The 26,651-nt window shown below is 47.7% G+C and overlaps 1 protein-coding gene across 3 annotated transcripts in view; it reads left to right on the top strand.

Annotated features, from left to right (window-relative positions):
• Nucleotides 1–26,651, top strand: part of CHCHD3 (coiled-coil-helix-coiled-coil-helix domain containing 3) — a 199,655-nt gene that overhangs the window by 114,193 nt on the left and 58,811 nt on the right. For 2 of the 3 annotated variants that reach the window (XM_040987488.1, XM_040987489.1), the window contains exon 5: nucleotides 16,178–16,261. In XM_040987488.1, coding sequence (XP_040843422.1) covers nucleotides 16,178–16,261 — 84 coding nt within the window. Of the gene's footprint in view, nucleotides 1–14,944; nucleotides 14,960–16,177; nucleotides 16,262–26,651 lie in introns of all 3 variants that reach the window. The other variant, XM_040987487.1, reaches the window with a different exon arrangement.

Genomic DNA, 26,651 nt, shown 5'->3' with positions numbered 1-26,651 from the left:
TTCTTCCGGGTCTCCCATGTGGGTACAGGGACTCACGGCTTTGGGTCATTCTCTACTGCTTTCCCAGGCCACAAGCAGGGAGCTGGGAGGGAAGCGGAGCAGCCAGGACACAAACCAGCACTCATGGGGGATGCCAGCACTTCAGGGCAGAGGATTAGCCTCTAGTGCTATTGGGTTTGTCCTGATGAATGCAGTTCTAAGCACAGGGCTAGATGACGGGTTGTCCTGGCATTTGTGAATATTTGAGATGCGTTAGGCATTAGTGGACGTAAGCCACCGTGCCAACCCCTTTCCTTAGTGGCTGCTGTGTCTAAATTAATTACCCGTTCAAGTGCCTTTTCGCTGTGGGGAATCTTTAAAACTGTGTCTCTGAGACGCCCCCCGCTGGGATCGCTGCTGTCCTCATCATCTCCCTGTTTTCCTGTGATGTCACCTTGCTGTAGGTTGTCTTGATGCCCCCGTGGCCTCATCAGTCGCGTGCCTCTGAGCTCAAATCCTGCTGCCATCCGGTCTCCACATTTGTTCCTCTTGGCATGAGGTGCCAGGAAAGTCTTACCTCCGTTTCAGAAGTCGGTCCCGGGAAGACGGTGTCTGGCAGCCCCTTAGTGTGGCGGTGCGAGGGAAGCTCTCAGATGCTCACATCACATTGGACTGTGAGCCCGACTGTGAGCTGTCTGTCCTTCCTCCGTGGAGCTTTGTGTCTTCTTTTCCCTGTGTGTGTCTCCCACATACCTGCTGGGTGTGCAGCGACCCACAGGCCTGGATCCATCTCGGAGCCCACCTCCGCTAGGGAAGACCCATGGACTCCATGGATGTAATATCTCTTTCTTTTAAATTCCATGCATCCTTTACTATGACTTGGTGCTTGGTTGATTCTTTGTTAGACTTCCAGCTGCTTGAGTCGGGATATTAAAGGTGCCCAGTGCTGCTGAACTCTGGGCGGCCAGATGTCTGAAGCAAGTGTGTTCCCCGCACCCTCGTGGCGCAATCAGCTTCCTCTGTCCCGTTGTCCTTGACAGCGCTGGGGTTTGATTGGTGACATAGGACTTTATTTGCTGTGACGTAGCTTGTCTCAGTGTGCCTGGACATTCCGTCGGTGCTGGCTGGCCGCTGTGCTGGTGGCTGATAGAGTGCATCACACACTGGTTTTATTTAGCATCTTAACAAACTTATGGAGGAGTTGGAGTTAACGGTGTGTTTTAGGGATGAGGAAGCTAAGGGCCAGGGAAAGTTCAAGAATTTGCCCAGTGTCACCTGGTGAGTAGACAGGGGCCAAGGAGCTTGAGCTTGGAGTTAAGTTAATTTCCCTACACTTCATTGCCCAAATGTTCAGTGCTACTTTACCTTTAACCACTGGAAGCTGGGTTTCTGTGGTTTTTTTTGTTTTGTTTGTTTGTTTGTTTTTCTTATAGAGATGTGTTTGTTTATTTGAAAGGCAGAGTTACAGAGAGAGGTAAGTGACAGAGATCTTCTGATTCACTCCGCAAATGGCTGCAATGGCCAGGGCTGGGCCTGCCAGAAGCCAGGAGTCAGGAGCTTCTTCTGGGCTTCCATGTGGGTATAAAGGCCCAAGCACTTGGAGCACCCTGTTCAGCCTTGTCAGGGGCGTTAGCAGGGAGTTGCCCCAAGGTGAACTTCCTGGCCTGAGCCACACGTGTACCACTTGTGCTTTCCCACTGTACTGTTTATGTGTTCCTGGATCACGCTTTGGCTTCCCACAGGACTTTTAGGGAAATGAGGGTGGTTTCACTTGCTCTTGCTTAGGGATTTCTGGACCCTTGTTTGGGTCCAGAAATCTCTGCCTTTACCAGCTGCATCCTGGCAGTTGAGTGGCACAGGACACCCCTACCTTCTCAAGTCTGGATCAGGAAGCAGTCTATGCCTGCAGGTGGCGGTGGCAGGTATTCTGCGGTGCTCCGGGAAGGCCCTTGGTTCTGTTTGGGGGAGCAGTGGCGAGACCCACCTGGCTCCTTGGGGTCAGGATGTTTTCTTGTCTTGTCTCTGTCAGTCTCTGATTCCACCTTGTGGACTGTGCCTTTTCTTCCTGATTTAGTGATGGTATGTTCTATTAGATACTTTGGTGTGTTTTTTTTTAGATTTTATTTTTATTATTATTTTTTCATTGGAAAGGCGGATATACAGAGAGGAGAGACAGAGAGGAAGGTCTTCCGTCCGATGATTCACTCCCCAAGTGAGCGCAACGGGCCGATACTATGCCGATCCGAAGCCAGGAGCCTCTTCCGGGTCTCCCACGTGGGTGCAGGTTCCCAAAGCTTTGGGCTGTCCTCGACTGCTTTCCCAGGCCACAGCAGGGAGCTGGAAGGGAAGCGGGGCTGCCGGGATTAGAACCGGCGCCCATATGGGATCCCGGGCGTGCAAGGTGAGGACCTTTAACCACTTGCACCACTGCGCCGGGCCCACTTTGGTGTGTTTTGTTTGTTTAAGATTTACTTAGTTATTTTAAAAGGCAGAGTTCTGGAGAGAGAGAGAGAGGGAGAGATCTTCCAGCCACTGGTTCAATCTCCAGATGGCTTAAATGGCCAACGCTGAGCCAAGCCAAAGCCAGGAGTCAGGACTTCATGTCAGTGTCTCACCTGGGTTGAGTGGCTGGGGCCCAGCTACCTGGGCTATCTCCCACTGCTTTTCCAGCAGGGAGCTGGATCAAAAGTGGAACAGCCAGGATTTGCACCAGCACCCGTATATAATCTTAGCATTGCACATGGTGGCTTTCCCTGCCCCAGCACAGCCGGGGTGCCAGTGTTCCTTTGGTGCTGGGCGTGCCTCCTGAGAGTACGCTGTCCCTGGACTCGGTGTCCTCCAGTCCTACAGCCCGGCATGGTCTGTGCTGCTTTGGGGGCTTCATCTGAGTTTTCTGCAGTCCCTCTCCCCTTGTACTTCTCTTCCTTCTCTCAGCGTGTCCTCCGGCAGGCTGCCAGCTCCTAGTGCTGGCTCACGTCCCATGATGGGAGCTGCGCTAGATTCCATGGGTAGAGGGCAGTGAAGCCGAGCAGCCTCGGCATGAGCATGGCCTCCCTGGGCCTCCCCTTGGGAGCATAGGCAATTACTCCATTTTCTGGTGTGTCATGCACTGCTGTGTTCACTTTGATAGAGTTAGAAGGGGCAGGGCAGGTCAAGAGGAATGGAAATAGTGAGCTGTCTCCTTGGAGCTTTCTGTTAGAAAAGAGAGATGGAGTAAAAGCCTTCTAGAAACAGAGTCTTACGTCGGACACACTCAAAGGGGAACTGCAAAATGACACCTTTTCCTACTCTTCTTTCTGTGTCAAAAATGTATTCCTTGAAGTCCCAGTCGTTAAAAAGTATAAGAAAGTGGAAAAATAGAGGATGTGCCTTTAGCTAAACCCTCCTTTTTTCAAGCACCTGGGCAGTGTAGACAAGTATAGGTGGTGGAGGGAAGGCTTGCTGGGAGGCAGCGCTGCCTGCTGTACACCTCCAGGCACAGCCAGGGTCATTCAGTTGGGGAAGGAGGCATTTAGAGCTCACTATTGCTTTTATAGTGATTTCTATGCTTAAGTTACTCCTCGATGCATATTTGCCCTGTGTAATCTCTGCTTGCTTCCGCATTCTCGTTCCTGCTGAGCAGCAGCAGTCGGGACAGCAGGCAGCATCTCAGGGAGATCCTCTGGCTCGTGGGGAAGGGTCGGGACAAGCGGGCAGCGTCTCGGGGATGATCCTCTGGCTCGTAGGGAAGGGGGGACGCGTCTCTGTTGCCCTGAGAGAGGCGCTGCTGCTTTAAAGCAGAGCTGTCTTGAGCTGCATCGGCCTTAGGACGTGCACGGCTCTGCTCACCTCTGTGACGCTGAGCATGCCGCGCTGTGACCAGGACCATGGTTTTGGCAGGGTTTGTTTATTTGGCTGCTTGCCTGCCATGCAGTGTTCTAAGCACAGTGTGGAGACTTGGAGTCCTAGCATTGTTTTGAGAATTGAATGATATATTCTGAATCCAGAAGAACTTTGCAAACTCCAGAATGCTGCCTGATTGTTGGGGTTCGCTAGTCATTGATTCTACAAGTTGTTGTCCCCAGATGTCCGAGTTTAGGCCCCTCGGACGGCCAGCGGAGTGCTGGTGTGCTGATTCTGGGTCGTCTCCCCCTTGATGAGCCTGGCTTGTGTCTGCAGGTTTGCCCTTTGCTGTCCGCTCCTGAGTTCCTGCGTTCACTTCTGGTGAGATTTCGTAAGTGCTCGTGGCCCGCCAGTAGGTCCTGTTCTTACACCTGACTCCCTTGACAGCTCCCTCCATGGTTTCCTGACTGGCATTTCTCCTCTCTTTTAATCAATCCCACATATCAAAATTCATCTTCATATAGTGCGGTTTTTATCAATGCTCAGAAACCTGAAGCCCCCCACCCCCAGCCTACAGGGTGCAGTGCACACCTCCTGCCAGACAGCGCTGCCTCCTGCCAGCCTCGCTGCTGCCTCCTCACTGGCCACATCTTAGTCCTTCTCTGGTCCATCCGCACGCTTCCTGACCCTTCCTGGCTTCCTGGCTGGTTTCCTTTGTTGTCCCTTTCCTTGCCGTGTCCGCCCGCTCTCGTTGCAGTTCATCTGGCGCAGTCCTCCCGTTTCCCCGGCAGTGCAGGCTGTCCGTAGCGAATGCTGTCCTTTCATTTCGGGGCTTGTGCATACAGCTGCTGCGTTGCCTTTGGTTCTGGTTTGTAAGTTCTTGGAAAGCATGTAGACAGAAATGGATTTTCCATGGTTAAACTGTGGAAGTGGTGCTCCCAGTCACTGGCCGAAACGCGAAGGCGGGAGATTGACTGTGATCCACCGTTGCCGATCCTGTGTCGGGATTGTCGTCGAAGGACAGGTCGCTTTAGCATTTAACATAACATGTTAGTAGTTTTATGTCATATGAGTCATGTTTTCCAGCATGGGGAATGCCCCAGAGTCACTAATGGACCATGGGGAATTGTGCAGTACGCTCCCATTCTGGCCGTGTGCTTTGTGAGAACTAAGCCGGAGGCTGGCCCTTCTGCCGACCAAACTGGACAAGTCCTTCAAAGTGCAAGAGTAACCATTTGAACAATAAATCAACTAATGGGTGCATACTGCATGTCCTCTCTGGAGGCTGTGCTCTCCCTCAGGTGACAGAGAGCTCCAGCCGGGCAGCACTGGTCTGTTGCCAAGACCAGCGGGGCGGTCTCTTTACCAACATCCCCGCCGCTTGTCAGCTGTTCCTTGATCATGTCATTGTTACTGCTGTATTCATCTATAGCAGGCAGGAAGGAGAAAGGAGAAAAATGGGGCCCTTAGGAGAGGATTCCTTTAGCACTTCAACCCCTTGTCACACTGCATGGTCACAGGGTCTGCTTTTAATAATCTCATATGTCACTATTAGTAGTAAAATAAAAAGCTATTCTTTAGAAATTTAAAAAAAATTTTTGCTAAGATTATGAAATGTCACTTTTTTCTTCTTTCAAGAATGTGGCGAAACGGGTGTTAACTTGCTAAATGTCATTACACTGCTTGTTTTCAGTTTCAGATTAATAGCAGGTGGTAGCCATTTTTCAAAGCAAACAGGCTTTTTTAGTTCAGTTGGAAAAAGCAGCAATTCTTTACTGTAGCCTAGAATATTCTGTGCAAGGTGACAGACAGCAGGAGAGCACAGATCATTCAACGTTTTATAAAATTGAATAGCAGGACAGTACTGGACATGTAAGGACCACGCCACAGCTTCCGTGGGGATGATTCTCTTACTGCATTGGGTCGTGTTATGCTAAGCTAGGTGTCTGTTTCTCAGGGAATATATCTTCATGCAGCCAGTTTGTTTTATAGACTGTAACACCTGTGAGCACTCTGCAGCGCTCCTCCTGATGGGAGTGGGTATGACAAGAGAGGGTCACAGGCACATGCATGCCTTCTTCATGTGAGTGTGTGTCTGTGTGACCTGCGTGCCTTCATGTGAGTGTGTGTGACATGCATGCCTTCATGTGAGTGTGTGTCTGTGTGTGACCTGCGTGCCTTCATGTGAGTGTGTGTGACATGCATGCCTTCATGTGAGTGTGTGTCTGTGTGTGACATGCATGCCTTCATGTGAGTGTGTGTGCCTCTGTGTGACATGCATGCCTTCTTCATGTGAGTGTGTGTCTGTGTGTGACATACATGCCTTCTTCATGTGAGTATTTGCCTGTGTGTGACATGCGTGCCTTCATGTGAGTGTGTGTGACATGCATGCCTTCATGTGAGTGTGTGTCTGTGTGACATGCATGCCTTCATGTGTCTGTGTGTGACATGCATGCCTTCTTCATGTGAGTGTGTGTCTGTGTGTGACATGCATGCCTTCATGTGTCTGTGTGTGACATGCATGCCTTCTTCATGTGAGTGTGTGTCTATGTCATACGTGCCTTCTTCATGTGAGTGTGTGTCTGTGTGACATGCATGCCTTCATGTGTCTGTGTGTGACATGCATGCCTTCTTCATGTGAGTGTGTGTCTCTGTGTGACATGCATGCCTTCATGTGAGTGTGTGTGACATGCATGCCTTCTTCATGTGAGTGTGTGTCTATGTCATACGTGCCTTCTTCATGTGAGTGTCTGTGTGACATGCATGCCTTCATGTGTCTGTGTGTGACATGCATGCCTTCTTCATGTGAGTGTGTGTCTGTGTGTGACATGCATGCCTTCATGTGAGTGTGTGTGACATGCATGCCTTCTTCATGTGAGTGTGTGTCTATGTCATACGTGCCTTCTTCATGTGAGTGTGTGTCTGTGTGACATGCATGCCTTCATGTGTCTGTGTGTGACATGCATGCCTTCTTCATGTGAGTGTGTGTCTGTGTGTGACATGCATGCCTTCTTCATGTGAGTGTGTGTGTGTCTTCCAGCATTCCAAAAAAAGAAAAAGCAAAGATAACCTTTTAGGAGATCCAAAATGCTGTGAGAAATGGCTATTACAGTAATAGTAATGATTAGTTATTGGCCTTATTTACAGAATGATATAGTATGCTCTTTTTAGTAGCACGGAGTTGAACTTGTTTGAGAAAAGCAGCTCTGTTCAGCCCCAGTCTTAACCTTTTTAACCCTCCCGGGTTGTGTTGGACCCACCAGCACTGCAAGGACTGTGGCTCAGACCTTGCTGCAGGGTTGCAAGCTCAGTGCTCTTGCCGCCTCTCGCTGCTGGTGGTGCTTGCCCCAGGAAGCAGGTGTCACACATGCGTGGTTCCATATGACCCTGAACGTGTGCTTTTGCATCCAAGCAGTTCGTCAGAGCACACACACTTACTGAATTTGTGCTGGTCTTGCTGGGTAATAGAGTCAAGGTGGGTAATGGAAGAAATGTTGTGGTACATGTAATGCATCATGTGGATTGTAGAGAGAAATCGTAGACGTCGTTCTGCTCATCTCCTGAGGAATATTAAGTGATCTGCCACAGTCCATGGCTTGCAGCCTCGATGGCACAAAGCTTTGTTACTGCCTGTAGTTTCTTCCTGTGACACAGAACTTAGGGATCAAGTTGTGTTGCTTGTAAGAGAGCTGATTCCAAGAGGGATCGATAGCCTCAAGCAGACGTACCCTCACTCTGAGCTTGCAGGTGGAGATCTCTGTTGAACTGCAAGTTGACATTCAATTTGTTGTCGTCATTTTGCTTCGAGTTAATTAACAAATCAGATCACTGGGGTTCAGCTCGGAGCACTGGCCTTGGCGTGGTTTTGCAACTTGGTCAGAGCTGTGCTAGTCTCCTGCCCTCCCTCTGCAGTTGGATGTCCCCATTCAACCCACGGCCTGGGGCACTGCTGCCTTCTCTAGCCCCTGGCCATCGTCTTGCCCACACATTCCCTGCAGTCTCCTGCACTTTAATTCTCTGTCAATATTTGCAACCTGTGTACTGGAACTGACGCGGGAAACAGGTGGTTTCGAAGGTATTTTTAGAATGATCTCATTAACTCTTGAAGAAAATCTTTAAAAAACCTTTGTGTTGAGTAGTGCCCAAAATAACTACAGATATGTGACTAGTCATTTAACGTTTTTCTTTTCATTTCAAACTAATGTGGCAAGAAATAGAGCGAAGGCGAGGACGTTGCTCTCACGGGGAGAAAGTTCTAGAACCAAATGTCTTTCCAACCTTGCAGAATTCACTTAGCCAAGGAGGAGCTGGGAGCCTTACTGATTCCATGTAAAATAAATAACATGTAAAATAAATTCCATGTAAAATAAATATCGTGGCAAGAGAAGACCTTGGTTGGCCAGTTGGTCCCAATAGTGTGAATGAACATTAAATTAAATTGAACCAATACAAGTTAATACAAAAGAAAAGGAATTTAGGAGTTTCACAGTAATTGTCTCTGTGTTGCTGTCCAGTTTGTCAGAGAAGTGACACCAAACACCTTGGCACCGTTAGTGCAGTTTAAGGACTCCTGTATCAGAGTGCTTCTAGGATTTCTAATCTCCCTGGTAAAACAAGATTATACGTAACTACACCTTATGGCCTGAGGCCTCAAGCTTAGCACCCCTCCCCACCTGCAGCACAGCAGCTGTGACCTGGAGCCCACACAGCTGCGTTTACCAGTAGACAGCCGCCATCTTTGCTGCGGCAGAATGAAGTCCACGGAATCACACAGTGGCTTTATGGGATAGGAGCCCGTTTCCGTCTTTCGCTTGTAATTCTTACAAGTTTGCAAGCTCATTGAGGATTGAGTGACAGAGCCCTTGCTAGTGCTTAACCCTGCTGGAGCTGCGTTTTACATTCTGTTGCTGAATTTCTTTCAGGCCTGATGCGTTTTATATTCTTTTGTCTTTCATAAACTTGTGGTAGCTGAAGCTGGCATCTCTTAGCAGAGACAGAACTGTGTATGGGGAACTCTGAAGCCATACAGCTCATTTTGCTTTTGGTGCAGCACTTGCATCGGGTTTCCTGGGATGGGGATCGCCGCTGGGTATTCGTGTGTTAAGCCATTGTGGGAAGAAGGACACAGAACATTGCAGTGGTCATACTACAACTCAGCAGCTTACAGTTGAGATTCTTGTGAAAATAGCATATTTCGTGTAACATAAATTGTGTAAGTTACAATGGAACCACAGGTTGCCCTGTTTTCTGGAATGAGGCATCAAATATTTAACAGCTGATGTGGCATTGTCACTGCCCACACAGAACAAATGTTGATCAGCCAGTTCCAGTTCATCTAAGCCATCAGTCCTGGCTGAGCTGAGCACGAGGGAAATGGGCTTAGATTGTAATACAGACCTGGTTGGGGTGTTACAGAAAGTCGTAGAAACGCACGATCTTACTTTCCTGTTCTGCAGTTTAAGAGTAACGAAACTGAAATTTCCAGTTTCCTCTTTCCCTGGGACATGATTCATTGCTTTCCATAGGTGCTAGCTACCCTTATGGCTTTTTCTACATGATGCCTTCACACTTCAACACTCCCAGCAGCCCCCAAGCCCAAGTCTACAATGCAGACATTTATTAAATAAAAATGTGTGTGCCCCCAGGCACAGCATGATTCATGCAGCCCCTTATGTAAAAGCTAACCCAGTCCCAGCTGTCTGCTGTTAAAAATGCTTTATTTATGAAAAAGATCCACCTGAGGCAGATGCAGTTGCTTCTAATCGGTCGCGGACAAGTCATAGTCAGGGGCAGTGGGCCCACGTCCTGCAGGTGGAAGCCAGGGATGTCCCCACAGGCGGGGCAGTGGGCCCACGTCCTGCAGGTGGAGGCCAGGATGTCCCCACAGGCAGGGCAGTGGGCCCAGGTCCTGCAGGTGGAGGCCAGGGATGTCCCCACAGGTGGGGCAGTGGGCCCAGGTCCTGCAGGTGGAGGCCAGGGATTTCCCCACAGGTGGGACAGTGGGCCCAGGTCCTGCAGGTGGAGGCCGGGATGTCCCCAGAGGTGGGGCAGTGGGCCCAGGTCCTGCAGGTGGAGGTGGGGATGTCTCCAGAGGCGGGGCAGTGGGCCCAGGTCCTGCACATGGAGGCCGGGATGTCCCCAGACAATTTCCACATGAGAGAAGGATGATCTGGTTGTTCAAGAAATCTCTGCACATGGCTGCTCAGTGTTCAGCCTTTGTCCTGTCGAATACTGGTCACCTGCTCGTGTGGCTGAAACACCATGGCATGTAATCTCCTCTTGATAACTTCCATCTCGCTGGGAAAAAGCCCATATCTGATGTGCATCACATTGATTAATGAGCTGTTTTCACTAATGAACTCCATTCCCAGCAATGTGGTGCTAGTCCGTAAAACATCCTTATTGATGAAGGAACCCCACGTCGTGGCCTCCTCTACCTGTTGAGCTTTCAATTCTGAGTTTCCACCAAGAATGTGTGCAGGCCCGCTGATGGCTCAGTGACTAAGTCCTCACCTTGCATGCATCGGGGTCCCATATGGGCGCCAGTTCGTGTCTCAGCTGCTTCACTTCCCATCCAGCTCCCTGCTTGTGGCCCGGGAAGGCAGAGGAGGATGGGCCAAAGCCTTGGGACCTAGCACCTGTGTGGGAGACCCAGAGGAAGCTCCTGGATCCTAGCTTCAGATCAGCTCAGCTCCAGGGGTAGTGAACCAGCAGATGAAAGATCTTTCTCTCTGTATCTCCTTCTGCAATAGTCTAACTTTCCAATACCTTGCTCATCTCTCCTGGAGTGTATGAGTCACCCACTGGCAGCACCTGCCTCAGGAACTACCACTTATACAGAATGTGACAGTGTCTGCCATGCCAGCTTCTCCCCACAAGCTGTTGTCCTCAGTGCGGTCCCCTTCATCCACCATGTGTCCAGACTGGGCTGAGTCAGACATGCAGGGCAGGGCATGACCCTTGCTTGTCAGTGTTTGCAAGTAAGGGCAGGAGTGATGGAGAAGTAGCCAATGGAAAGGTGACTCCTATTATAAATGCTGTAAAGGAATGTCAGGACATTTCATTAAATGTATGAGAAATGTTTTGTCAGTCTGCTTTCTGTTCATCCTAAAGCACAAGGGTGTATTTCGGCTTGATGTCCTGGAGGTGGCCTGCTTGCTGACAGATTCCGGGGGCGCCATGAAGTGTCTCATGGTGAGCCTGGGAGCCAGAGCAGGTGTGTCCTCATCCTGCTCCCATTCTTAGGGAACTCCCAGTGTCTTGTCACGGGGACTGCATCATGTTGGCACTATCTAATCTCTTTACACCGCAGTTAGGTGAGGCCTCACAGTGGAGATTCAACTCCAGTGTCAGGGTCAAATGTTTCAGAGATGAACCATGCCCAATGCATGGTGGGGACCTGGATGGAGGGCATGACAGCTGAAAGCCCTTTTGGAATGTGGGTGATGGGTCATGCCAACACATGGTCCTGTGGTGATTTAAAGGGTCAAGATGGAGAGCTGGGTCTCTGCCAGTGTGGTTCCTATTATGCCGTTGTCCTAATACACTCTGAATTATGAAATTAAACCAGAAAACCAATGAAGTAGACATAGTTTAAAATCATCTCTCCTCAAGTTACAGAAGGAAGCTTGTAAAGTTCTCTCGAGTTAATCTAGCATTTAATTTTGCTAAGTACCACGGTCTACCAAAGTTAAAGGAGAACTTCTGGAAACTTTCTGAAAAACTACCGCCCAGTTGCTTTCTAGTTTAATTTATGTAAATGTATGTATTCCAACCACCTCTTCATTCATTGTTGGATTTATTGTTTCTTTAGCTTCAAAAACCATCCATCTTTCCCTCTGTTTTCTTATTTCAACAGAATAGCAGAGAGACCCCACAGTAGCAGAGTACATATTCAATTGGCCAGTTCAAGGAAATTATTGACTGTGAAAATGCCAAAACAAGTGTTAGCACAGTTTCTGGAACTTGCTGGGGACGGCAGGGTAAACGCCGCCTTGATCCGGTCCTGTGGGCTTGGATTTGGGTTTCAGAGGTGGAAGGAAGAAGTCTGCTGAGAGTGCATTTTGTAACTCATCAGTTGTCAGCCTGCGTAAGGCTCTAGTTAGCGGACTCTAGCTGAGCATCCTTGCTGGTCAGGCTGCTAAGGCGCCGCCAGTGTGCTGGGTGAATCGGGCATCGCCGACACCGGTGAACCACACACTGCAAAGCCCTCTGGGGAGCTTTGAGCGTAGTTCTTTGTTTATTAATGCCACTTGGCAAGGACTCCTTTTTTTACTAAAGGTCTGGCATTCAGCAAATGGGCTGCATGACTGCTTTAATGTTTGTGTTAATTGCTTCTTTTTCACAGTCATCACTTTCTGCAATTTTTCAGTGTAATATTCTATTTTATGAGGGTGTAAGTGTGGGACTCTGGCCCCGTTGATCATTTGTCAGATTGGTTTGATGTCAGCATATGGTTTTGGCACCTCAGTTGAGGTCCCGCTGCTGTGGCTGCCCCAAGTGCCTCAGGGTGACACTAGTGTGTGGGTCTATTGTAGACTTTCTATTTCATTGTGAACGATTAATCCCACAGCTTATTGTCTGTAGGTCTCAGGTTATTACACCATTCAGAATAAAAGGTGCTATGGCTCTGTGGATTATTTTGGAATTATTGCCAATTTGGATCCTTGTAGTCTTTGGGTTCATGGAGAACCCTTGGAAAACTGGACTGGCCCCTCTTCCATCCCCTCCCCTCCCTGCCCCCACCTTGAATTAGCAATTGAACAGGACATTCATAGGAACTCTGTCGTTTTACGTGAGCACCTCCCCTCATGGCACAGAGCCATGTCCTATGCCTTGTCCTTGGTGAAGGAACACTCGGTGACCGCCAAGCAACGACTGTGACGTCACTGAGTTCCAGTCTCCCAGAAGCCCCAAGGCTGGGAGGGCATCGTCATGCCCAGATGTTTGCGCTGCAATGACTTACCTCCGAATCTGTGTGGGAAGGTGAGGTTTCCATGTGCACAGTATGTTATGTTCATGATGCCAGTTTTATAGGTGTTGACTGGTAAGATGTTCTTGTAAAATTGCCTTCCAGTTCTTTCTTAAAGCCATGAATCTTCATGGTGGTAAATACATGTGTATTTCATTTTGAGTCTAGCTACAACACTGAGTTGAGACATCAGGATGTTGGAGTGTTGGCTTTAAAGACCGGGTTCTTTGTTTGCTTTGTTTTGCTTGTTCCCGGGATGCTCCAGTTTTCCATAATGACCCACTTAAACACACCATGTCACGTTTTCCAGACCATCATGGTGTGTGAAAACTAGCATACATTTCTTCTAGGAATAGCAAATAGGAAGCAGGTATATTCTTTATTTTCCTAAGAAATGATTCTACCACAGCAATAAATAATGTTACAATCTGTTTCCCTTTCTTCATCGATGGTGCTTCTGTACATCTGTTGGAAAGTTTTACCAGGAAGTTTATTCCCTGGCAGTTGGTTGCTGCTTTTTCTTAAGTTGGATGTGACTATGCGTCCTCAGCAGCCATTAGCCGGCCGGTGTGCTCCAGGCTTATTGAGGCCTCAGGATTCATGCTGTGTGACTCTTCGGCCCAGCATCACATTAACTGTTTCAGAGCACTGTGCCATTAAAGTGTTGTGGCCATGCTTCTTGCTCTGTTTTCCTTGAACTATTGATTGGATTTGCAGCCAGGCTGAGATAGTCGTGTTAGCCTATGGCTTCGTGTTCTCAGCTCTTTGCTGCCTGTCTTTGCGTGTGCGCGTTTGACCTTTTGGCATGTTGCTTTAAATTTTTTCTAAAGAATATATATTAGGAAAGTAAAAAATTATGTACACCCTTAGGTTGTAATCAGCTCTTCAGAACTTAAATGTGACGGTTTTTCTAGGGCGCTCAGTAGGGCTAAGCAATATATTGGTTGTGTTGAATTTTCTAGGTGTTTTCTAAATAGCTATCATGGAACAACTATTACGATTTCTTTGCTTTTCAGTACTATTCTAGCTCATGCTAGAAGCAAAGGAAACTTTTTTTTACAAGTGTTTTTAGAATGGTAAGTCATGTCCTGTATTGAATGGGAAAGACAGCCAGCCGGTAGGTAAAATTATTTTCATGCTGCCCATAACTGTTTAATATGTTTTTACAAAAAAAAAATAGAATTGTTAAGATGATAATTCAGTAGTCCACCATTTTATATACTGTGTTGGATGTCCATTTCAGTCAGGTATAAAGCATGTAATGCTAATGGTTGATGTTTCTGTAGATGTAGAAATAATACTCATTCCTTTAGACGACAGTGCATCTTCTAACGGCCGACTGCGTCTGCCCCCTGCCCCGCCATTCCTCATGTCTCAGTAACCATTGTCAACTGTGTCCCTTTCCTCCGAGTAACGTCCCCCACCCCCAATTTGTCATCCAAAAATCGCAACTTATTGATGATCCTTGGTGGCTTGTCTCTTTCCTCATGATTTGAGTCTTGAGAATATATTATAGGGCCCGGAACTTTAGCCTAGCAGCTAAAGTCTTTGCCTTGCTCCCGCTGGGATCCCATATGGGTGCCAGTTCTAATCCCGGCAGCTCCACTTCCCGTCCAACTCCCTGCTTGTGGCCTGGGAAAGCAGTCGAGGACAGCCCAGAGCCTTGGGACCCTGCACCCGCACGGGAGGCCTGGAAGAGGATCCTAGTGGCCGCAAAGGTCGGAGCTGTGCCTTTCTGAAGCCAGGAGCCTGGAGCTTCCTCTGCGTCTCTCACACTTTGTTTCGTGGAGGCTCTTCCATTACCTTGGTTCTCCATCTGCTGTGTTTGTGTCCTGGGTGTAAGTGTCGAGCCTTGGGGGACCTTTGCTCGTGTCCCTGGGCGACCGGAGTGATTGAGTTGTGTCGAGGACACAGTGCCAGGACTGCGTGCAGGCGGGTTGCAGCTGGCTCTTTGTGTATTCCAAGCTTCCCTGGAGTCTGTGGCTCCAACTGCGCGGGAGTCGGGCATCTCTCCCCACCCCGCCCCATTACCGTAGCCTTGCTTGCAGGTTTCGGATGGGATCTGTCAGATGTCTCTGGGATACTAGATCAGTGCTTACTAAATCACTACTGAACTTATTACTTAAATATTAAATCACTACTTAACTTTTTTTTTTTTTTAACATGCTGCAGGATATTGAAGACAAAGTAAGTAACAACACAACCTAAAATGTAGAAATAGATTGGCCGTCAGCTGAGTAGCTGCATGGACCCTCGCCTGATGTGTGCTGAGCCAGCCACTGTGTGATGGCTTAGGAAGGGTATTCTTAATGTGGACTCAGAGTGCACAAGAGGTGGCTGCTTTCCTTGGCGGACACCTGCATCCCATGTCCAGGGTGCTTCTGCTGCATCCAGTTCCCTGCTGATGCTCTGGAAGGGCAACGGCACGTGGCCTGAGTCCTTGGCCCCTGACACCTGGGGTGATGAAGACCTGGGTGGAATTCCTGGCCCCCGTCTTCGGCCTAGGTTAGCCCCACCTCTTGGTGACCATTTGAGGAATGAACCCGTTCATATAAGTGAATCTTTAAAATTGGTGACATTAGTGCATGGCACAAAGATAAATGTGCTTGATTTCATGTAAATTACAGCCATGCGTATATTCAGCACTGACTGAACAGAGAAAACAAATGAAATGGTTTTGTGACTCTGAACATCAGAGATAAAATTCAGTTGAACATGCCATTCCACATACAAAATAGTGCAAGTTTTATGAATATAGTTATGAATCTTGAAAATCTTTCCTAAATAACCATCTTTGTAATTTTTTAAGTTTCTAAAATATTTTGGTACTTACTTCTAATTTATAAAGAATTGATCTTGTAGATTAGAAATGTCATTCAATAAAGCTTTTTGAATCATCTTTATTTACTCTTTAAATTATTGAAGCCGACAGTTAGGGTGGTTTAGACCCTCCCCCTTCCTTTAGACTGTTGCTGCTTGAAGAGAACTAAACAAATGCAGGTCACTATGGCAGATTTCATTGGGTAATTTGAGACATCACAAACAAAGGGTTTATGTGAAAAATGTGAAATCAGCGTTTTTGTTGTGGACAAACACGTTTAATAGCCATGTTAGCATATGCCCAGAATAAAATCGAATTTCTGTTGTGTGAAGTATCAATACTGGAAGTTGTTCTTAGGAAAGTTCAGTACGACACTGTCACGTGTTGGGCAGAGTAGGGCACAGCTGTGATAGTGGCGGGAAAATACAATGCAGCTTCATTTCTTTGTATTAAGTAGAGCAGTCGTCGTATTCATGTTTTCCCTGCCAGAGACGTGGTCCGTCTGCATTGAGCTTTCTGTCTCACTCGCTGTGCAGTGTCGACCTCACTCACTCATCTCGTGGCTTCCTCCTTTCTGTCTTTAGGCTAAGCAGCTGGAAGAGAAGGACCGCGTGATCAAGAAGCAGGATGCGTTCTACAAAGAGCAGCTGGCCCGACTGGAGGAAAGGGTATGGCTGTCCTCTTATCATTCCTGCGCTCTCCTGTGCATTTGTTTATGGATAATAAATCACAACTCTGATTGTTCTTGTGAAGCTAGGCTGTGCTGAAGCCAAGCGAAGGAGTTTATAGGCTCAAGACTGCATTTCTGCTTTGGTCATGGTCATTACTGGGTCATGCATGCCGTTTCACTGTTCAGTATTGCCCAAAGTTTTGTCTTTGTGACTAGTATGTCCAAACTACATTTCCTCCAGAGCAGTTCATTGCTGTTCATAACTTCCCCCCAAAGATCGATATAACTTCCGACATTCTTAAAAACGATATAGTTTTAATGGCTTTACAAGTATCGTCATTGTGAAACCTCAGCTTCTCTGCCTTTGTGAGTCAGAAGTGAATGTCTCTGCTTAAGCATCCAATCGTGTGTTGGAGGTTGAAGAACATGGACTGGACATCTGTGCTCATGGCATTTGGAGTGCTAGGTTGTGATGATATGGGGTACAATAAGGGGCAGGGACAAGACATTGCCAGGGCGGAGGGTGCATGGTTGTGGCAAGGTTGAAGGGCTCCTTGAGGAGTGGCCCTGATCAGGCCTGGCCTGGTTGACCAGCAAATTCCTCAGAGCCTTGAAGGCCACTTGGCCTGTTCGAAAGTGCCATCTGACTGCAGCATTGAAGCAAGGGGAACTTAGTGGCAGATTATGGCACTGATTCAGAAAGCTGTGACCGCTCTGTGGGTAAGCAGTGTGGGGGATGGTTCAGACATAGCCTCCAGACCTCTCGATGGTGAAGGTGGACGAGAGACCCAAAGGGACGCAAGTCCCTGCCATGCAGAACACTGTTGATTCCTGACATAGGATGCGAGTGGGGGAGGAAATCAGAGGTCTGAATTGGGATGTAAATTTTGAACACTTGAGATGTGCAAGTAGAGATGTTGGATAGGCAGACCATCAGTAAAATGGTTAACAAAAGCGGTCAGCAGGGTTTGTTGTTTTTTGATTGTTTTCCCCTCTGTAAAGGGCCAGGTGTGGCCCATGCCTGAGCGACTAGACACTCCTTTTGGGATGAGAGCAGGCAGTTTTAATGTGTAAGTGATGGATGGTGGTTCGCTAATGTAAAGACAGCAGACCTGGAACTTGTGCAGCATGTCGGCGTGTTGTGTTTTGTCTGTGTAGCTGTGGTGTCAGGGTGCTCTGTTCCTGCGTCACCTTCATGGGTTAGACGACTACAGACAAGTCCCTGAAGGAGTGTCGTGCTTACTGTAGGACCCAGCGTACTAACACTCGTACTTACTCTGTATTATTCAACGTCTCACGTCTCCTGCCTCTCTGTAAGTCTCCTTTTGTGTGTTACTGTCACTTCTAAAATCACTAAGCCAATTTTTTTTTCCTGTTGGATTTTTTCCAGGGATGGAAGAGACATGTAAGTCACAAATGAGGAGGCATTTTCTAGGCTTAGTGCAAAAGATTGCGAAAGAATTTCTTCTCATCTTCTGATGCCAGTGGGAAGCGCGATGTCTGGTCGTGTGTGGTGTCTGCACAGTTTGAAAGGTTAGGGTCCACAGTGTAAGATAGCACGATGCAGAATTGTCTGTCTTCCTATCTTGACGGGGTTGTCCCAGTTGAAAAGGGGATCTGTGCACACACGTCTCTCTTGGTTCAGTCAAAGGCAGCAGTGAAGCTGTAAACCCCAGGCGCTCTGTCCTTTGTGGCTAGAGGGCCATTGCTGGAGGGTTTAGCTCTGTCATCTCGTCCTGGATCATTATAGGTTTGTCCTGGTCGGTCACAGAATCCCCAGGTAGGCATGTGGCTTTGCCATGCCAGTTAGTGATAGTGGCCAGTCAAGTGGGAATCGGAGGTAGTTTTTTATTTTAATAACTTAGAAGAATGAAGTATAATTTAAGGGATGCCAGTCTGGTCTTCCTTAGAACCAGTATTCAAAAGCAACAACCCTTGACTGAGCACCAAGCCAGCTGAACAGCTTTTCAGATCCAAACCTTTACTCCACAATTGATCGAGTATCAGATAGCATCATCATAAACAGGAAAGTAAGCTGTTATATTTTAGAATGACTGGAGGTGTCACATTTAGGTGTGTGACTTACTGCTCAGCTACTTGGAGAGTGCTTATTCCTGGGTTTGGAAGAGACCTGGAGACCCCACGTAAGAGACCGACCCCAGGGATGTTCATTGCTGCTTGGGGGCTTGGTGGGAGAAGACCTCTCAGTGCTTCTACGTAGTTTTCTGTAAACACATCCAGGAATTCTTTTTTACTTTTTCCATTTTTTCTGTGTAATCAGCATATAAATTTTAACCCTTTCTCTGCTATTATTTATGGTCCCACATTTTATTTATAGTAAATTGTGATGCATTTGGGCATTTTATCTTCTAACCTTTTGGAGGGCAGGGTCCATCCTGTTCCTTTTCCAAGACGTACACACAGTAGGGGTGCAGCAGCTGCTCTCGGCCTGGCTGAGCCTCTACCATCAGTTCATTCTACTCCAGGATGTCTCGTGTCTCTTTATTAGTCGTTTAGTTTACGCCCATGAGGAAGTCCAGTTTAGTTGTGAATAATCTGATATTATTTATAGCAGCATTTTGGTCACTAATGAGCGTTCATGCTGTGTTAGGCACTTCCCATGAGTTAGCTCAGGGTCGTCTGTGACCCCGTGAGTCTGTCCACTCTTTAGGTGAAAATACCAAGCAAGAAATCAGAACAACCAAAACATTACAGGTGTCAGTCTGCACCAGGCGCGCGCCCTGAGCTTGTGGCCACTATTCAGTGTTAACATGAAGTGGGTACGTCTGTAGGAAGGCTAGGTCCTACTGATTGTAGCATTAATTCTGTGGGAAGTAAGTTATTCTGGCTTCTCGTGCAACTTTTTAAGTCCTGATGTCATAATTCATGAGATCTTATAACCTGAAAATACTAAACATTCAAAAATATGTAACTATCCCCTGCCCTCCCCTTCCCAAAAGCAGAATGTTTGTTTCCTGGGGACCCTTCACAAAAGGAGCTACCTCACGCCTGTAGTATAATAACCCTAAGATTTATTTGAATACCTGGTTATACTTCTTTCCATTTGCAATGATTCCAGCAGCTACTGAATTGTTTTTGATAACTTAGACTTTGATAACCTTGCTAAAGGATAGTCATCTCATTCCATCTTCTAGAAAGAAAACCAGCTTTCTTTTACTTTTAGTATACTCTGGGCTGATTTCGTTAGGGCCTGAGTTGTATGTGTAGTTACTTCAGGAGGAGGGAGGAAGAGCCTGCGGGGCTTTCCCCGGATCACCCGGGGGTGAAGGCCACTCTTTCCTCAGGCCGCACCAAGACCTGGTCTCTTCGATGCTTGGTCAGTGTGCCTTGTGAGGGTTGATTTGCTCTTGTCTTGTGTTGCTCAGCCATGAAGGGAGGCATGATCGCCCTGATGGCGCCAGAGCAGAGCCCAGGGTGCGCCCAGTGCTTGTTTGGGAGTACCGCTGTGTCCACATCAACCCAGGCCTACAGTGCACATCGCCATCAATGTGCGGAGTCCCCTGGCTTCCACACTGCGATGAATCCCGCAGGGTTCAAAGAAGGGCAATGCCCAGGCTGGGGAAGAGAGGGCTGCGAGAGCAACGCTGAGGAGCATTGCTGGTCAGTAACCTCTGGGGAGATTTACTGATGAAGTTTGGAGGCCATGCTTACATCAAATGAGCAGAGTCGTTCACTTCCGGTGAGTGTTCTGTCTTCTGTTGCATTATCAAGTGTTGGCCTCATCTGGATGACTAATTGACTTTTTCGTTTCTTTGTCAATTAGTATCTTTGTTTTGGTGTTCTTTGTGCAAGGCTTGGGAAGAAATACCACCAGCCACGATGACAAAGAGAAAATGACAACAAAACAGCTTATTGTCAGTCCAGTGTATTCTTAGGGAGAAATTATTATAAATTTTTATTATAGCTGGAGTCTTTTGTGATAAAATATTTCAGTAAATGAAAGCTTTTCAGGAGATGAATGTAGGATAGAATCACAAACTGCTGAAGTCTGAGATGAATAAAATGCAAGCAATTCTTTTGGAAGAAAAAGGAAATAATGAACTTCGTTTATCAAGTGAAATGCCCCTTTGGTATTTCCTTCCTGAGGTGCTGTCTAAATAGCTGTCCCTTTTAGGTCGTGTGGGCAGCTCCTCCGGCCATTCCGTGTGAGGCAGCAACTGTAGCACAATGGTTGAAAGCGCGCCTTGCTGGTGTGCCCACGCGGGTTATACTCGTCTGCACTCGTCACGCTCGGGGTGGTGTCCGTCCTTTGAGCGTGTTGCAGTCGGGGCAGCTTCCCTGTGGTTTCCGTAGTTACCGAGCACCGCACGCAGAGCTGAGCTTCTCTGGACCGCGAGTTGGGGCACTGAAGGCAGCAGGTGCGAGTGTCGCTTGCAATTGTAATGTCATTGCAAGAGGCACAGGCTTTTGTAAAGGGACTTGGGGCATGTCCATCGAGTGACTCCCAATTTCTTATCATTAGCAGCTAATGATAGTTCACATAAATGCATAGATGTTAATTGTTAGGTAGAAAAATTTATAAGGCCTACTCTCACTTTTATTAATATAATTGACATAGCAATGTATGATTTAGGTGGAAAGACTGATTCACTTTCCACTTTTTTTTTAAGGTTTATTATTTGAAAGTTGGGCTATAGAGAGGGAGACCAAAAAGATCTTTTGTCCTCTGGTTCATTTTCTGTATGCTCTCAATAACCAGTGCAGGCCCAGGCCTAAGGCAGGAACTAGGAGCTTCTTCCAGGCCTCCCATGTGGAAGCAGGGGCCCTCCTCTGATGTTTGTCTCAGGCCATTAGCTGAGATCTGGATCATACGTGGTGCAGCTGGGATTCAAACTTGAGCCCTTATGCAATGCTGGTTCCCCAGAGGGCAGTTTTACCCACTGTGCCACTAGGCTGCTTTCTTAAAGTCTACTCAGATATTCCAGAAGTAATGAGCAAGAAGGGCTATACAACCCTTCTGCCCCATTTCATTCTCTAGGGAAAAAAAAAATCAGTGGATGTGGGGGTCTTATCCCTAAGTTATTATTCAGTAAATCCTCCAAGGCAATTGGCTTTTCTGTTAACCTCTCTGAAATTTTGAATGGGAAGTGTAGTCTTGCTTTTTAATCTGGCTTTAAGGATATGAGACTGAGTCTTGGTGGCGGTGGTGGTGAGCTGCTAAGAGTGTATCCCGTTAGCATGATCTCCTTCACTGGAGCCAGTTTCCTATGTCTAAGTTTAAAGGAAAGATTTGCAAATCATGGAATCAACACTTAATTTGAGGCTCTATTTGCCATGTAGGCTGTCAAGAAGTGTTAACCTTAAGGTAAGATGAGAACCTGGAGTACAAAGCTGTGAGCTGATGGCACGCAGTACACCAAGTATTAAATAGCATTATCCATCCTGCCTGCTACACTAAATAGGATTTCACTATTATGATGTGTCAGGGCTTTCAGGAAAATCAGATTTACACGACACTAAACCGCCATTCTCTCTGCTGAGCGCCTTTCTTCTGGGATCTTGCTTTCGCATTAATCTGTTGGTAAGAAATACTTGTACCAATTGTGCATGGAAATTATGATTTAATGATCTCTTCCTTTTCTCCATTCAGAGCTTCGAATGAACCACTGTGCTCTGCAGTGCAGCCCCAGGGCGTAGGGAAGCAGCTGATGTATGTTCATCCTTAAAGCCTGGGTGGCCTCTTTGTGAGTGCCCGTAATGATCGTAAACGCTGCAGTGCCTGCAGTATGCTTGTGTGCTGCCTCTCCTTCACACTGCCTTTGCCTTCTGATAGACGATACAGTGAAATCATTAGGTTCCCTCCATCTGATGGCTTCTCAAAAATCCTATGCCATTTCAAAGACAGAGCGAGGAAGTGCTGTGAAGTCCGCAAGAAATTAGTTCCGCTATTAATGATTCTGTGTATTTTGAGGCAGGTGACAGGCTGTTTTGCTTGAACAGTGATGCATGGTCCCCGTTCTTTGTGATTTTTTTCTTGCCATTGAAGGATGCTACAGCCAGGAAATCGCTGTTTGAAGCTGGGCTAAATCCTTGGCATTTCCTGCACATTCAGCTTCAAAATTAGTGACTGTTTTGCTTCTTGATGTCCTGTTTATTTAGAAGTTCCAAGTATCCTCCTTTTAGGCACACCAACCCATGCTTATTTCCTTATTTCACTGACTGTAAAATTAAAAGACACAAGTATTAAGTTTTTAAAGAGGAAATTGCAGGGCTGGAATTAGGAAAATGCTCCTCAGTCCTAGTTTATGATCATGAGACATTGCTTCAACATGGTAGAAGAATGCATTTGGTCGTTGTAACATTCGTAGATATTGGCTGGTAGCACTGTCACATGAGAAGCACCTGCAATTGAATGCAGCACATGCAGCGGGTTTGAATAACAGGAGCAGGTGTCAGGACCCAAGCCCAGTGCAGTCACCAAGACGGGCAGGACTTTGACCTCGATGGTTCTCACTGGACTTGGGCAGGGCTGTGCCACAGACTTCTCAGTAGTCCCCATTCATTCAGAGGCACATGCGTTAATCTTTGGTGAGCTGCAGACAGATGCGGTCATGACTACAAACTGCACAAGTAGCATCTTCCTTTTAGGAAACATTAATTTTTCCGAATGTATCATTGATGTTTGTGCACCCTTCCAAATTCCATTAGGTTCATTTGTTCATCCTCCCTTCTCTTCCCTTCTTTTCTTTTCCTTTCTTCCTTCCTTTTTTCCTTCCTTCATTCTTCCCTCCCACCCTCCCTTCTTCTCTTCCTCCCTTCTTCCCTCACTCCCTTTCCTACTTTCTCAGACAGAGCCTGGGTTGAGAAGCAGTAGTGCATGCCACTGTTGGGTTTGTGGCAGGTGCTTGAGTCTTCGCTTTCTGCTTCTCGGGCACGTTAGCAGCTGGAGGCTGGTCAGAAGCACGGGTGGCCATTGCTGCGTGTGCTGGACAGGTGTGCCAGGTACTGGCTTGCCACCTTGTTTGCCTTTGAGTTGCTGACGTGTGTTCTGGATAGAGAAGTCATGGAATTGTATCGTAGCTGAGCTGCCAGGCCTCTGGGACCCTGCAGGCATCCTGGGGTGAGCCCAAGGTCACAGCCACTGCAGCAGGACCATGTTCTCTATGCTCGGATTCTGTTGTACCCAGATTTTGAGATCCCCAGAAATCATCAGGAGCCTGAAGTTGATGCAAACGTATAAGGGTGGTTTATTCGTGCTGACCTGGGCTCCCAGCTGTCTCCCAGCCCAGCAAGACTGGGGCTGGGCAGCCCCAAGGTTGGACAGCATAGGGTTTTTATTGGTCAGTTTAACTGTTAACTTTTAAAAAGAGCAAGTTGGCAGGCTTCTATTGGTGGGTTTTAAACCAGCAGCTTTTAAATAGTACAGACTGGTGGGCTGTAGGGTAGTGAGCAAATAGTATCTAAGAAGCACACCATGGGCCTCCTTCCTGAGGAGTGCTCTGCCTGTGTGACCTGCCCATCCGTCGTGCAGGCTGTGCGGCCTGCGAGCTCACTCAGCCCCCAGTCACGCAAACACCACAGTTAGCAAGGAGCGAAGGGCACATGGCTGGGATCCTGACTTTGGGGGAACTATGCCATGTGTCTATGTATTTGTAGATATTCCTGATCTAAGCTTGGCTTGCCCAGCATTTGCCCCCCCAGAATTAGAAATGATGGGAGTATGGTGTTTCAGGATTCAGCGTGCTGCCTGTGAGCTCAAGAGGAAGACATGCGCCTTCCTCTGCCCTCTTCCCCATCCCCCGGTAGTTTTCTTTTCTTTTTTCTTTTTTAAAGAATCAGGCTTCAGGGATCAGCAGAGTGCCACCAAGCACCTAGGACCTCAAGAGATTTTTCTGCCCTTTCCTGAAAGAAAGACAGTAATCAGATTAGATCAATATTTTATTACCTCTGTCCATTTTAAAAAATCTTCCCCCAAGCCTTCCCAAGATATGAGCCTGAGACACAGCGTTGTTGGTCTGGCCAGGACCCACAAACTGTAGGCTTGGCAGTGTGAGCAGCTGCAAGCTTGGCTTGCCTGGCTTGGAACACACTCTTTGTCCCTGCACGGCAGCCTGGGGGTGAAGGCCAACCGTCACTGGCTCTGTGGTTCCGTTTGCTTTCTGCAGAAGCCGAGGACCAGAGTTCAAGGCTGGAAGCATGGTTCCAGCACTGCTGGTGGGCACTGCTGGTGTACGCTCTGAGGCTGGAATCCTGGTTTGCTCCGTGCTGGACCCAACCTCCCAGACCAGCATGTCGTAAATATGTGTCAGGACAGGCTGCTTGCTGTTTAGCAGAATGTCCTGCAGGCTGTCTGGCTGGCACCTCGTCTCGAGTTCTCCCCTAGCCTTTGATGGCAGTGGGTGATCTGGGCACCGGGAGTTTTGGTTTTCAGTTTAGGCTGTAGTTGCATTTCCCTGGCCCTTCTGTCTCCTCCTTTTAAGGTGTTGTGCAGGTAATGATAGAATATTTTTTATTAGAGCACTAGTCAAGTAGTAGATTCTCGCCGAGCTTCTTTTAGCAGCTTTTATAGTTGGCTGCTCTTAGCTAAATAGCCATAGGCTGACTTAATAGTGAGTCAGATTCAGAGAGAAATTACAGAGGCTTTGTCATAGGGCGTGTCCGGCATGACTAGGAAACAGGCCCGGGAGTCAGGGAGCTCTCAGGGTCCGTGGGTTGTGTGGTGTTCTACAGAGTGCAGGACAAAGAAGCACATTATACAGATACTGTGAGGAGCTGGTGTTGTGGCATATCAGATCAAGCCATTGCCTGTAATGCCAATATTCCATACAGGTGCTTGTTCGAACCCTGGCTGCTTCACTTCTGGGAAAAGTGGCAGAAGAGTGCTTTGGCCCCTGCACCCATTTGGGAGACCCAGAAGAAGCTCAGCCTGGCATAGCCCTGGCTGTTGTGAATGTCTGGGAAGTTAACCAGTGGATGAAAATTCTCAGTCTGCCTCTGTATGTCTGCTTCTCTGAGTTTCAAATCAATTTTTTTTTGAAAAGTGTGGAATAAACAAATCAGTAAATAGCCATATGGCCTTGTGGCATATAAGGAAAGGCTGCTGCCCGCAGTGCTAGCATTGAATACGGGCACCACTTGGAGAGCCCACTGTTCCCTTCTGGTTCAGCTTCCTGCTACTGCACCTGGGAAAACAGAAGGTCGCCCACGTGCTTGGTCTCCGTGCGGGAGAAGGCCCTGACCCAGCCCTTTGGGGAGTCATCCGGTGGGAGGAGGATTTGTTCCTCTGTGTGGCCCGCGGCCCCTGCACCACGGCTCTTTCAGACCAGTATGTCGTAAGGGAAGTCCGCAAGCCCAGTCAGCTCTGTCTGGTTGTGAGGCTGAGATGCAGTGTGACGAGAGCAGACCTCGGATGCGGTGCTGAAGCCCAGGTTCCACAGCAGCCCCTCCTGCCTCACCTGCTGCTGGGACTGTACACCACGGGACCCCAGGCTGTACATGTCCACAAGCTAGAATACAGGTGCACAAGTGCGCATGTACTGTCACTTTCTTTCTCAAGACCTAATTTATCCTTGTTTAAATGCTTTGGTTTCAGACCAAAGATGTTTCTTTTATCCGGGAACCGTTTGGACGTCGGCTGGCCTAGGTTAAGGCACTAAATTCCCTTTGGCTGGTAATGATCTCCGTCATAGCTGCATTGGTACAGGTCCTCTCCTGGGCACTCCTCCAGCCGGCCTTCTCTTTGCACAGTTCCTCTGCTCTGTGTCTGGGGTGCCCACTCAGCAGGCGAGTTTTCTTTTATGATGTTTACATAGTTGATCAGGGTGTGATGGATCGAAAGTTACGGGAAAGTGGATGAGACCACTGCTTCCAAATTGTCTTGTTCTTCTGCCTGTGTCTGGAGGGGATGAAAGAGATGAGGGGAGAAGCCACACCCAGCCTCCCAGCCACCCCAGTACCCAAGGCGATGTTAACACCGCTGAGCTCCAATATTGTGCGTGGTAGGCGCGGTGAGGAACTCAGTCACTAGGTCAAGACAGTTCATTCACACTGGCCCATGCCATCTCTGTTGCCTGTATCTAGGACTTAAGCATAAGGTGGCTTCTCCGTGAGTGTGTGGGATGAGTGGCAGCGCGTGGGAATGGGAGTGTGGAGAAGGCAAGGCGGTGCAGAGAAGACGTTTAGCTTATTACTTGGAGTAGACAAATCCATATGTTGAGAAAGGTTTCTCTCTTAATTTTATCCCTAAGGTGAAAATGTAAGAAGAACTGCAATGAGTGCTTCTGCAATTCCAACGAAATAACACATAATAATTTAAGCTGTCTGTTCTCATGGCGTGGTTGCTCTGAATTGTCGAAATTTGGCAGACATCCCCAAGGCTATTTGTTAAAATTCCATAGTATATAATTAAAGACAGAGCTTGCCATTTC

The sequence above is a fragment of the Ochotona curzoniae genome, unplaced genomic scaffold (assembly GCF_017591425.1).
Source record: "Ochotona curzoniae isolate NIBS_2020 unplaced genomic scaffold, NIBS_Ocur_1.0 contig_4692, whole genome shotgun sequence".
NCBI lineage: Eukaryota > Metazoa > Chordata > Mammalia > Lagomorpha > Ochotonidae > Ochotona > Ochotona curzoniae.
The sequence above is the reverse complement of the archived record's forward strand: the minus strand, read 5'-3'. Positions and strand labels throughout refer to the sequence as shown.